At 37.6% G+C, this 13,039-nt stretch overlaps 2 protein-coding genes across 2 annotated transcripts; one reads left to right on the top strand and one right to left on the bottom strand.

Moving 5' to 3' along the window:
• Nucleotides 1-3,335: 3,335 nt before the first annotated feature.
• Nucleotides 3,336-6,278, bottom strand: LOC101313996. The gene is made up of 6 exons (XM_004301779.1): nucleotides 6,133-6,278; nucleotides 5,579-6,006; nucleotides 5,107-5,451; nucleotides 4,633-5,010; nucleotides 4,232-4,455; nucleotides 3,336-4,023 (listed from the first exon to the last, which is right to left on the bottom strand). The coding sequence occupies exons 1-6, from the start codon at nucleotides 6,276-6,278 to the stop codon at nucleotides 3,778-3,780; spliced, it is 1,767 nt and encodes a 588-aa protein (XP_004301827.1). The 3' UTR covers nucleotides 3,336-3,777.
• Nucleotides 6,279-9,529: 3,251 nt separating this feature from the next.
• On the top strand, nucleotides 9,530-12,006 carry LOC101296205 (protein CUP-SHAPED COTYLEDON 1-like). Its single transcript, XM_004300475.1, has 3 exons — nucleotides 9,530-9,894; nucleotides 10,568-10,842; nucleotides 11,024-12,006. The coding sequence occupies exons 1-3, from the start codon at nucleotides 9,741-9,743 to the stop codon at nucleotides 11,723-11,725; spliced, it is 1,131 nt and encodes a 376-aa protein (XP_004300523.1). The 5' UTR covers nucleotides 9,530-9,740; the 3' UTR covers nucleotides 11,726-12,006.
• Nucleotides 12,007-13,039: the final 1,033 nt, after the last annotated feature.

The following is a 13,039-nucleotide window of genomic DNA, read 5'->3' as shown; positions in this document are numbered from 1 at the left end:
AAAAATAAAAATAGTAACCACTTAGGCGACGGAATTCCGTTCCGTAGCCTAAGTTCCTCTTAGGAGACGGAATTTTCTACTTAGGAGACGGGTTTTTTAAAAAAAATATGAAAAACCTAGTCGACGGAATTTCATTCCGTAGCCTAAGAAAAACTTAGAAGACGGAATATTTTACTTAGGAGACAGAATTTTTTTAATAAAAAAAAATTAAATCACTTAGGCTACGAATTAAGACAATTCCGTCGCCTAAGTTATAAAAACTTAGGCGGTCAACTCTCCCGCCAAAATTTGAGAAAATTTCAAACAAAATTTTTTTAAAATTTAGTTCCCAGTTTATTTAAACTCCTTTCTTCTACTCCTCCTTCTCACACTCTTAATTTTTGATCTTCACCTCAGTCTGCTCTTCTCTCTCTCCCACTCAATTTTTCAGATCTCAACCACCAGCCTAGACTGGCTTCGACTTCTCCAAGGCCAACCTCCCTAGCCCAGATCGACGTCCACTTCTCCAAGGCCGACATCCCTAGCCCAGACTGCGATCGACGTCCACTTCTCCAAGGTCGACCTCCCTAGCCTAGACCAGTGTCCACTTTGCTCTTTCTTCCGCTGCCTCTCCTCCACCACCACTCAACGTCGTTCACCATCTCTTCACCATCCTTTCTTGCCAACAACCTAATCTCTTCCCGCAAAACCCTCCTCTCCATCGGAGGTATCTGTAACAACGCCACAGTGTTCTCGGAGATGGTTAGCACCAGTGGCGGAGCCAGCCCGGTCTTGACTGGGCTGGAGCCTAGGTGAGTTTTTGAAACTTCAGAAAAAAACCTACATCACATCTGATATTAGGCATACGATGGGCAGCAAGCTGATTGGATGATCTTTAGGTGGGCACCAATTTTATGTCGCTTTGCCTTCAATCCTTTTGGCTGCTTGTTACGTTGCAACTTCCCATTTCCTTGTGTTTTAAAAGAGTCATTATCAGCACAAAGCTAGATTCATGATTTTCACTAGGACAAAGCAAAACCTTGTCAAACAAAAGTCATCCCCTGTAGCAGCAAACTACTTGCTGCACTGCACCTCTCTTCTTCTGGAAATTGACTATTCTTCCTTTCATGAGTCTCCTTTCCTTTTGATCCATGGTTCCTCCATTCAATTCAGGGGAAGAAAATATTACAATTGAACTAATAAAAGGTGAAGTGATCGGGTGCCGTCGGTTCTAGTGGAGTAGGTCTATGGTCGTAGCGTTCAAAATTCGTAACAAATACGATTACATGAAGTTCTTAGTTACTAGTGTAAGCATTTCCTAAAAAAAGTTGTTAGTGTAAGAATTTTTTCCATGTGTTACCAGTAGCCCATGTGACATTTTTATCCTGGCTCCGCCACTGGTTAGCACCAAACAGAGCCGTCAAGTCTTCATCAACTCCTCCATCGAAATAGCCTGGAAGTACGGCTTCCATGGTGTCGACTTGGATTGAGAGTTTCTGGTTGACGTGGTCGACATGTCAAACCTCACTCTGTTGTACAAGCAATGGAGACAATCTCTAGACTAGGAAGCTAAAGCTAGCGGCAAGCCGCGTCTGCTCTTAACCTCCGCCATGTATTACGCTTCGGAATTTACAGTCTACGGTGGGTTGAGATCGTACCCGGCCGGAGCAATAAGTACGTACGTGGACTAGGTGAGGCGGCATCGATGTTTGCCGGAGGTGGCGGTGGTTTAGCAAAGGTGGTGAGATTTGGGGCGGTGGTGGAATGGGTGGTGGCCGGGTTTAAGACAGAAAAAAAATAAATCAAAAGGAAAAGAAACAGAAAGAAAAAGTAAAAATCTGAAAATAAAAAATAAAAATAATAGAAATAAAATTTAATTAATTAAAAGAATTTTTTAAAAATATTCCAAGTTCCGTCGCCTAAGTACTTAGGCAACGGAACGGGATCCGTCGCCTAAGTACTTAGGAGACGGATACCGTTCTGTCGTCTAAGTAATTCTTAGCCGACGGAACTCAATTTTCCGTCATCCCGTCACCAACCTCACCGCTCCTAGGCGACGGATTTTAGCCGACGGCCATTCCGTCACCTAAGTTCTTAGGAGACGAATTTTCTTACTTAAGAGACGAAACCATTCCGTCTCCTAAGTGCTTTTTTCTAGTAGTGTGAGAAGTCGAATCCGAACTCTCGACCTCAATGAAACATAGATTGACTACTCGAAAGTTTAGGTGCCGAGTCCATGAAGAAGTGGCTACGTAGGTTTGCTCAATACTATTTTGGCTAATTAGGTTTTTCAAGAATCACAAATTGTTTGGTACTTAGCTTGTTTTGGATTTACGATTCACGTTCATAATTGTAAGAGGATACAATATATATTTCATATCTCAAAATCCAAATGTATGCAAATTTTTAGTAGAGGTCTTAGATGATTCTGTCCCAAATGTAGACCATGACAAACATTACATAGAGGCGGCCCATACTTTGGCATGTTCTATGTTGGCCCAAAATGAGTCACCCTATGTTTTTGATTAATTGTTTGTTTTCTGAGAAATCAGAGATCTTACGCAGACAAAACAATTGAAACGATAGAAGAAGGTGAGAAATCGCTTGACCACCAACCGTCGAAGCTGGCTTTACATTCTCTCAAAGGTACTATTATCATGAACTTTGTTTGCATTGTTTTGATTGTGGACTTGTTTATCTATACTCAGTAGCAGAAAATCTCGACAGCTTTTTATATTTAGGTCATGAATCATGATTCATGAAACTACCATGTTGGTTTAGAATAGTTGACCTTCTGTATCAAAAACACAGTACCTCCAAACAATCATCTTGAGTAAATGACTTCATTTGTTGGATATTTACGTGGAAGATAGTGCCGGAAACTTGATCCCTTCTATGAGATGAAAAACAGACATAGTTTTCGTGAGCACACGAATATGCAAAACTCTTAGCAAACAGTATTTTGATATTTGAGTGGTGATCAATATCTATGCTAAATTAGTTATCAATGCTTGGAAATAATATCTTCGAAGTTCGGAACAGTACGTAGAGGGATTGGAGTATGCAGGGATGATTAGTATTGTTACTGCTACGTCCCCAAAGATAGCAATCAAAATCAAAACCAAAGAGAACGTAACTTTCCTGTTTACATACTACAAATGAGGTTAAGACATCTGGGATGTTATGTCACAGTTTCCAAATTATTCCTATATATATGCTGCAAATGAGATCCTTTCCATAACATGATTGCCCAACTATAAGATCATCAACTTTAGAAAGTCAAGAAACTAATCTCATTTATGCCCTAGCTAGATACATGTTTAGAACTGGTTGATTGATTTATTGGACTTTATTTCTATCCCTCGAGTATAACACGTACTACCTTTTTTTTATTCCCACTGCATCTCTGAAGCTGCAGCCTTGCTCTTCTTTTGATTCAGCTCAAGTCCCCCTTCTAGTTCTAGATAAACCCTAATTAAAAAGCTAAAGCTAAAGCTAAAGTCTTACCCCCTCGTCTCTATCTTCATGTTCCTTTCTTTGTTCTTTCACTTTCATTATTCATGAATCACATAAACCCTCTTTACACTTCTGTCTTGGATTCCAAATCTCCCAAATCCTTGTCATTCCACATGTGATTGCTTTGATCCGTAGGGTCTCTGCTACCCTGACTAAGCAGCTCCATGATTTTGTATATGAATTTACAAAAGGGGTACCTACGTAGGATATTCATCTTGTTCAGCACTCATGTCCACTGTCCAGTCATCAAGCAATTTACATGAGCTGGTGGTGGGTCACTGATCACTGTGCTGGGAAGAAAAGTGGTGTGGAATCTCTCTGGTATTTCCCATCCAGGACTCTCACTTTGCTCATCTTCTCCTCACACCAATGCAGTTGTTCTGCACTCAAGTCACTCATTCTCAAAACCCTAGAGACCAGTTTTAGGTCAATTAGGCCTAGCAATATCTCCATCTCCTCCTCCACCTTCAAGCTTTTCTTTCTCAAGCACTTGTGCGAACGGCGAAGGTCTTTGATCTTCATCTTCTTCTGCTCACGAAACGAAAGAGGAAAATTTAAAATCATGAAAAACCTAAGTATATGTCATTTACACTCGAAAGTCATTTTGTATTCTAAATTTTATATTTTATAACTTTCAAACACCCGCGGAATGAGTGCAGGATAACTTTCTAAGAGTGTGAATAATATCGTTGATAATGATAACATAACCTAATGTGGTTAATGTATCTAAACTTACCTTTTGGTTAACTTTTTTCATGAGATTTAAAAGAGTTGGATCAACTGAACTTCTTCGTTTTCTCCTAAACATGGCTGATAACTTTTGGCAGGGTTTCTCTTTATCAGCCTTAAGAAAATCCATGAACGTTCGGATTCCATCTTCCATTACCATTAGAAACGCTGCTGAGGAGATTCTCGAGCCAAAACCTTCTTCCTTTTCATGATCATCATCATCTTCTGAAGCTTAAAAATAAAACAAAAGAATGCATTAGTTAATCTGTTTGATCCCTATACTCTTTAATATGCATTTCTTGATGGAACTACAACTTTAACTTTAGTTCATATTCAGTTTGTTAAAGAAAAGAGGTATCATGCATAATGAATTAAAAGAAGTTAAAGAGCAACTGACTGTACGAGTACCTCGATATTCTGGAACTTGAAGTAGCTTTGGTGCCAAAAGCCTCATCCTAGCGTAAATCTCAGGTCTCCGGCCCTGCTCGTAGGGCTCATTCTCTACATATCTCTGCAGAAGAACTTGGAACTGCTGAAACTGCTGCGCAATCTTGCCAGGACAGCCAGGGTCAAAATCGTGATGCGACGAGGCCCTTTTTTGCTCGAATTTCTTGTAGTTCCAGTTAAGTGCTTCCCACGTTAAGCAAATCTGAGCAACATAAGCAGCCTCTAGTTCGTGGTAAGGGTTGTGACGTACGTCAGATGGCCTTTTAGTTGCTAATGAGATTCGATGAACAATCCTCTCTGAAATCGATCTTGGGCAAACTTGAATAGATCTAAGTGATTCTGAAAGAATAAAAGTTAAAAGATTCTTAGAGTCCAGTTAAGCGTTTAAACAATGTTTAGTACCTAATGATTAAGTATATAGAAAAATGAAATGACCTGTTTCATGGAGCTTTTGGGCACTAATTCTGTCGAGGTACATCATTTCTTCATCATATTTCTGAAAGACAGTGTAAGACTCCCACTTGGGGCAGCTTCTACGTGACGAGGAAGAAAATGGATCTTCGGTCGCAGAACAATTGATTGAGCTTCTCCATTCAGAAGAGCTCTTAGAAGTTGATCCCACTGTTGAGTCACCAAAAATTTCATGCTCTTTGTTTTCTTGAACTCGGATTAATTTCTTGGTCTCCAACTGGGGCGGCCTAAATACGAGAAAATTTTCATCCCCAGATAATTGTGTCTCTGTATTGTTTTCGGTAATCTGATCAGAATCCTCTAGATTATCTGCTCAAGAAAATCTTAGAATCATAAGCAATGTTAGACTGCAGAATGTATATGGAAGCATTAGAAGTGCTACATGTGACTAGTTAGTGTAACAAACTTGGATGTTGCTTTATAGAATGTGACGTACCGTCACATTTTTTGTCCTTTCTCCTCAAGTCACCTCTGTGTAGGTCTATGGTGATCGGAGAAGTGGTCCAGACTCGATCATTCGAGACAGAATTGCGAACAGAAGCAGTATCTCGTACCGGGATTTCATTTGCACTATGATCTTGTTCTGATTCTGAACCCTGTGACATATCATGGTCTTCTTCAATTAGGCTCTCCCCGGCGCTAATGAACTCTTGATCAGAAAAACTTGACCGATTCCTCTGAAGGTTGTCATCAGGCAGAAACTTTAGTGCTTCACCTCCATGAATGATGTCGGCCACCAGATGATCGTTTTCAGTGTAGTACTGATGATGACCATGAACATGATAGCTGTGCCTTTCTTCTAACTCTTCTTCTTCCTCCTCTTCTTCATCGGAAAACACATAGTTTTCGTATCCATTCTGGTATCTGTAAAAAGAACACAACAGATTACAACATGAAAACTAGATGAATGAAGATTTACGATAGAATGAGAACTATATATATATGTAGACACACACACACATATAGCTAGTAGCATGTAAACTGTAAGACCTTGGGAATATTGGGTTGCCGCCAATGAAGCAGAAGAACTTGGCAAGAACAATGAATGCGACATAGAGGAAGAGAAGGAGGAGGTAGACGGAGGATGAAGTATTGTAGAAGAGCCTAGCAAGTGCTTCCTCTGTTGAACATGGCATTTTCTAATTCCCTTTGGTGCTCCAAAATGAGTTTCTATGGGGCTCCTCCTTCACAAAGCAAAGCAAAGCAAAGAAAAACAAAGTGGAGTGCTTACCCCCTCAAAAAGCTAAAGCGTGTGTTTTGGTTGCTTTCGTAAAATCTCTTCATTGGTTCATTTGTTTTTGTACCAATGTCTAATGTATCCTGCAATCTTCTAAATGTACTAAAAACCGTATTTTATGTATTGCTAATTAAATAAAATAATGTATCTCATAACCTACTATATAGTCAAAACCTATCGTCTTAAAACCTTTTTAAAAAAAATCGTCTCAAAACCTATATTGGTAATTTTAAAAATCATAACAAAATTTAAGTTTAAGTCGAGGATTACAAATATCCTTGTATATATAAACCATCTATCGAGCTAGATAATATATTTGAAATCATTTGTTGGTTTTTCACTAAGATTAATTGCTTTCTTAGTAGCTTAGATTGAAACTAGGTCAACCTTAGGATGTATTAAACTTATTTTGCATGTGCATTCATTTTGTAAAACAAACCAAATGGAATCATTTGTAATGCGCTAGCTTTGTATTAAAAGTACAAAAACCTTGTATTATAGTGTGTGTTTTACAGTAGAAAACCTTCAATATTTGCCTTCATTAATCTGTATACTACATGAAAGGGTCAGAAGGGTTTAAGATATCCAAAATAACTAATACAATTAACTAAGAACAAAATTAAAAAGAAGAGACCAAACCCGAGCCACACGCATTTGGTAGGCATGTATGCATGCAACTTTGCAAAAGAAGTATTAAGATATTATGTAATTTTTCCAAGGGAAATCTTAGCTAGTTTAGTGGAGGCTTGAGGAGTATTAGTATTCTTTGCCTCCTACCATTGTAATTGAATAAAAGAGCCTTTTGTAAAGGATAGGTGTGGGATGTTGTCAAATTGGAGCTTCTTTTGGAAATCTTCCTAGTTGTTTCTTTCTCTTTAACTTGGGCACTAAGCCTTCTCCGCAGAAATCTTTGTCCATCAACTCAGAGGTTGATTACAAGACGAGTCACGAATCTACTCGATGATAATCAACATTATACTATCAACTAAGTGCTAAAACATTCAATTCCATATGATCTTTTGAATTTCTTGTTCTTATTCTTTTCTGGTTTGAATCTTTGAAATGCTTTTGAATACGTTTGAGATCCTAAGGTTTTCACATATTGGACAACATGCGCTCAACTTGTTTTGCAGCCCAAAAGCCCGATTTGAAGCAGCCCAATAATTCTACCGGCCTTTCAACAAAATTTCGATATATCTAACATCTTTGTTTTGGTTACAAAACTCTTGTCGCAACGAAAATATGACTGGGCGCTTACTCTTAATAAAGTAAACATTTCATTTTCCTTGTTACTTCACCGGATGGTGTTATTGGAGATCGATAACTAGCTAGCTAACCTTTGTTTAGTGATCCATAATGTCTTAATTTTAATAACCCCATCTTCCATGTTGATCTCGGAATCGGGTCAAGTTGCTAGCATAGTAATGATAGTATGATAAGTATCAATTGTTTGCCAAGTAAGGAATTCATATGTGAATGATTAAGATCTCCTATGACATGTAATAATCAACTTATATTGTAATCAAACTTGGGGCAAATATATAAACACATATGCAGAAAGCCAGAAATCGATTAAAGCTAGAGAGGTACATATGCAGAAAGCCAGAAATCGATCAAAGCTAGAGAGATACATATGCAGAAATATGCATGTGGATCAATACACATATGAATGCTTCTAGAAACAGTAGCTGGGAAAGCAAGAAATGAATATATATATATATATATATATATATATATATATATATAGTAGTGGTAGTAGAGACTATACTACTACTGTTTACATGAAAAGTTTCAAGGTAGGATTGAATTTGATGGAGAATCTAGGAAAGACAAAATGTGATGTAAGGAAGAAAATTATGATATATATCCAACAAGAACGCTTACCCAAGCTCAGCTATCCCAGTCGTGTGGGTTGGTGACCATTTTAACCACTCAATCTTACTCTTATTCTTAGTCTTAGTCCTAGTGAACTTTCTCACCTATTAATAAATCACAGAAAAGTACACAAACTTGCAGCCTAAAGCTAAAGCCACACCAAATATTGATTTGAAATCAACATGATGCTCTGAAGCTGTCAATTCTTCAATATATTCCATAAAAATGCCAGAAAACGAAGAACTACAAATCATATATATAAACCAAGAACCCAAGATATATGGGATTTTGGGGGTACTATTACATACTTAATAGCTGGTTCTTACATTAATAATAGGGAAAATGACCGTTTCATACTAATTTAAGCACCTCGTTCTTACTTTTACGTAATGTTTTACACACACGTATTAACTACAACCACGTCTATAATTGTGAAAACGTGAAATGCTCACACCAATTTTGCAGACATTGTGTTCGAAGATTTGTACTAATCTTGCTAGCTTAAGACAAATCTTTTCAATTAATGTTCTTATAGCTGTTTTTGGGTGGGTTATCGTTAACTATTATGGATAGCTTACCAAACCAAAATCATTTTGCAAGTTGCAACCTAAATATGTAAATAGTTTGAAGGAGGATGCTACAATCACGATCACATGAAAATGAGAGATGACGAGAGGCGTAGAAAAGTGTTGATCAATACTAGTGTATGTATAAGCAGATAGATATAGATATATACAAATATTTTAGGGTTTAGTATATATATACGAATGGAAAGCGATAGTAGTAAATATCCAAACACAGATATATGTACGTTCCCATTGGAGTAGTCGAGTATAGTAGCCAGGCTAGGATTGGGTGGTTAGAAATGGGTGAAAGTGGTTGGAGTTTGAATCATATCTCATATCACATACAATATACATCTAAATTAACTAAGTTTCATATGAAATTATCAAAATCTGGTGTAACAGAGAGAACCCTTAACCCACGAGAATCGTGCGAAAACAATTGCCACTAATCTGTAAAATCTTGGACTTAAAATTATATATATATATATATATATACACAAATGGTGACAAAGAAATTTTCGTATCCACTTTGATATTGGAACCATTCTTAGTCAATGGGAGCTAACCCTCTTACTTGTTCAACAATCAATACGTGTTTAGTAATCGTAGTGGTGTTTTGGTAATTAGAATGGAGTTTTCATAAGAAGAAAAATTTGTCATCTTCACCAAAACTGGCTTTGTCAAAGTGTTAGCTGTAATTATCAGAATATAAAACGACTACCGGCGAATAACAATGGCTGCTTCTTCTTCAAGATTGGATGAATTATGCAGCTCCATTAATACCTCATCATCTTCTTCATTATCTTCGTCGTCTACGCGCGCTCCAAGCTTCTTAAGAATCGAATAGCTAGAGACTGCTGCACTTAAGGGTTTCTAGCGTTTTGGTTTAGTAGATTGCGAGTCTATATTCTAGTATAAGAATGCAGGAGAATCTTCCTCCAGGGTTCAGATTCCATCCTACAGATGAAGAACTGATTACGTATTATCTCGGTCGCAAGGTTTCTGATGTTAGTTTCACATCACAAGCCGTAGCTGTTGTCGATCTCAATAAGTGCGAACCTTGGGACCTCCCAGGTAGTCATTTCTGTTCTTATTTTGCTGCAGAAGATAGAAATCTGCCTTTCAATCATAATTCTCCTTCTTTTGCGATCTACTGTTACTATCATGCATTTCTGTATAAGCTCAACTTCTCTAATTATTTTCATCTAATATATACGTATATCTAAGCTGGAAATAATGCTGTCGTCTGTTGACTTATATATACACCCTCTGGCACACAGCCTAGCTATGATCCATATATTTTTATCAATTTCCTTTTAGAAATGATTTTGATCATCCTCTCAAGTTCTTCCTAAACCCTAATCTTCTTGCTAGTAATTAAGTTTATTGATGACTTTCAAATGCTTATTAAGCAAAATGATTAACTTTTCAACCGACAGTTAACATCTCTTGATTCCTGATCAAATCAAATTAGATTTGCTTTCTTCCTAATCATTTTATATATCTATATTTTTCTTGACGAACCACCAGAAGTTATAGACACGCGCACAAATATATATGTATAATTGTATATATACATAGCTGTATGCATATTATGTTGAACGTTTGAATATATGACTACAGAAGAGAGGGAATGCTATGCATATTTCTTCAAATTGTGTGTTAATAGACTACTGATCTGAAATAAATTGAAGCATTATAATTCACAGCATAACGAATTATGTTATATTGTTATATGTGGGTGCAGGCAAGGCATCTATGGGAGAGAAAGAGTGGTACTTCTTCAACTTGAGAGACCGGAAATACCCAACTGGACTTCGGACCAACCGAGCCACAGAAGCTGGGTACTGGAAGACAACTGGAAAAGACAAAGAGATACTTCGTCAAGGTGTACTGGTTGGGATGAAGAAGACCCTAGTTTTCTACAAGGGTAGAGCTCCAAGGGGTGAGAAAACCAACTGGGTCATGCACGAATACAGACTAGAAAACAAGCACCACCCCTTCAAATCCTCAGCTTCAAAGGTATCTACGAACGAACTCGATCAATTAGGTCATTTTTGGTTGGCAGACCAATAATAGAGGCTTGCTCTCTATATAATTAACAAGTTTAATTTATACATTACTTGCAGTACACTGATGGAATCTAGCTTTGAAACTATTTGCGAGCTAGGGCTAATTTTAGCCAGCTTTTACATGCATGCAGGAAGAATGGGTGGTTTGTAGGGTGTTTCAGAAGAGCATAGCATTGAAGAAACCACAGCAAATGACGTCTTCCTCACCGCAATCTGTCGATTCACCAGGCGAGACAAACTCAATGGTAAATGAATTTGGAGACGTGGAGTTGCCAAACTTTATGAACAACGTTGCAAATTCATCTAGCCCTGGGTTCATCAGCAACATGTCAATTCCACAAGGCAACAATTACAACATTATTGATAGTAAGATGATCAATAATGATGTTAACATGATGAACACTACTTTAAACATGAATAATTGGCTCGGGGCGAGAGAGGCAGCGGCTAGTGGTGCTATTCTTCCGGCAGCAGCACTCGGATCATGGCCATCTAGCTTGCTAAGTCCCTCGAATCTTTCGTCGGTGAACTCCTTGCTACTAAGGGCATTACAACTTAGGAGTAACAGTGCTAGTACTAATAGTACCATCTATCAACAACCGATTAGATCAGATGATGCAGCAGCTGGTCTGGAAGATCATTACTCATCTTTCATGGAGGCGCAACAACAACAGCAACGGCAGCCTGGATTAATGTCTCACTTTGGCACTGATCATAACATGAATTCGTCGAATGTGCAAGCTTCATCATCATCTAAGGATCAGATCATGGATTCCATGCCGCAGTCACAACAGCATCTGGAGCAACCATTCAACTTGGACTCCATTTGGTGAAGTTGCACGATCACCAAATATCTCATGAGCTAGCTAACATCTTAAACGACAATTTTCGACCGTATGTTAATCCGAATACGTACGTATATGAAAAAAAAAAAGAAAGAAAAGAAAGAAAGGAAGTATGACTCAGTAGTACAGCGACTTCATTCTCTCTCGTTCACCTTAATTACCACGCATATAAAAAAAAACTGTGTAATAATGTTTATATGTAAGCTGGTGTTGTTAATTAAGTAGCTAGAAATGCGCAATTAAGTATAACTACATGCATGCCATTACGCACTTTAATTATGTCATTTTTACGCTCAAAATATATATATATATATTTATAGCCCTTCTTGGCTGCGGACGTCCACACCAACGTTTTTGGTGCGGATTTCTATTTTTGCACCACTTTCCGATCGAATTTTCTCATCTCCACCGTCTAGTATCTAGATAATATTGTGCAGATCATCTATGCAAAATTTCAGCCAATTTGGTGATCGTTAAGACCCTCAAACTCGAGTCTTTCTAGTATGAACACAACCGAACAGAATTCAGTCCGTCCATTTGTTTTACGAGTTTGAGGGCCTTAACGATCACCAAATTGGCTGAAATTTTGCAGAGATGATCTATACAATATTATCTAGATACTAGACGGTGGAGATGAGAAAATTCGATCGGAAAGTGGTGCAAAAATAGAAATCCGCACCAAAAAATTGGTGTGGACGTCTGCAGCTGAGAAAATCCGAATATATATATATATATGCTAGCTGCTGGGGAAAACCCTAGTTTCACTTGTTGTACGTTATGCATGTAAGTATGCTCTTCTGAAATTTGCATAAGAAAGATAAGATTTATGGGAGGGGTTTTAATGAGAACCACTAAGTTGAGGACTAGTTAATGACTTATTCGTTTCACCCTTTTTTCGATCGCATATTCACATTTTGACCGTCTAGTTTGTAGATATATATGAGTAGATCATTCCTACAAATTTTCATCTAAATTGAAAATCGTTAAGGCATTCATAAATGTGATTTACAGATTATAAACATAAATGACTCCTGTTTAACATATTAGGATCGTTCATTGATATGATCTAGTCGATTCCGTAACGATCATCAATTTGGCTGAAAATTTGTATAAATGATCCACTTATATATATAGACCTAAAAACTGAACGGTTGAAATTGAAAAATATGATTGAAGAGTGGGTGTAATAAACCATATATTAAAAGAAAAAGTCATCAACTAGTCCTCAACAAGAAGGTCCTCATTAGAACGCCCCCCTAAGATTTATATAACAAAGAGATCATGGATCAAAAAATCTGAATG

The sequence above is a fragment of the Fragaria vesca genome, linkage group LG5 (genome assembly GCF_000184155.1).
Source record: "Fragaria vesca subsp. vesca linkage group LG5, FraVesHawaii_1.0, whole genome shotgun sequence".
Taxonomy (NCBI): Eukaryota; Viridiplantae; Streptophyta; class Magnoliopsida; order Rosales; family Rosaceae; genus Fragaria; species Fragaria vesca.
This window is presented reverse-complemented; position numbering and strand designations above follow the sequence as displayed.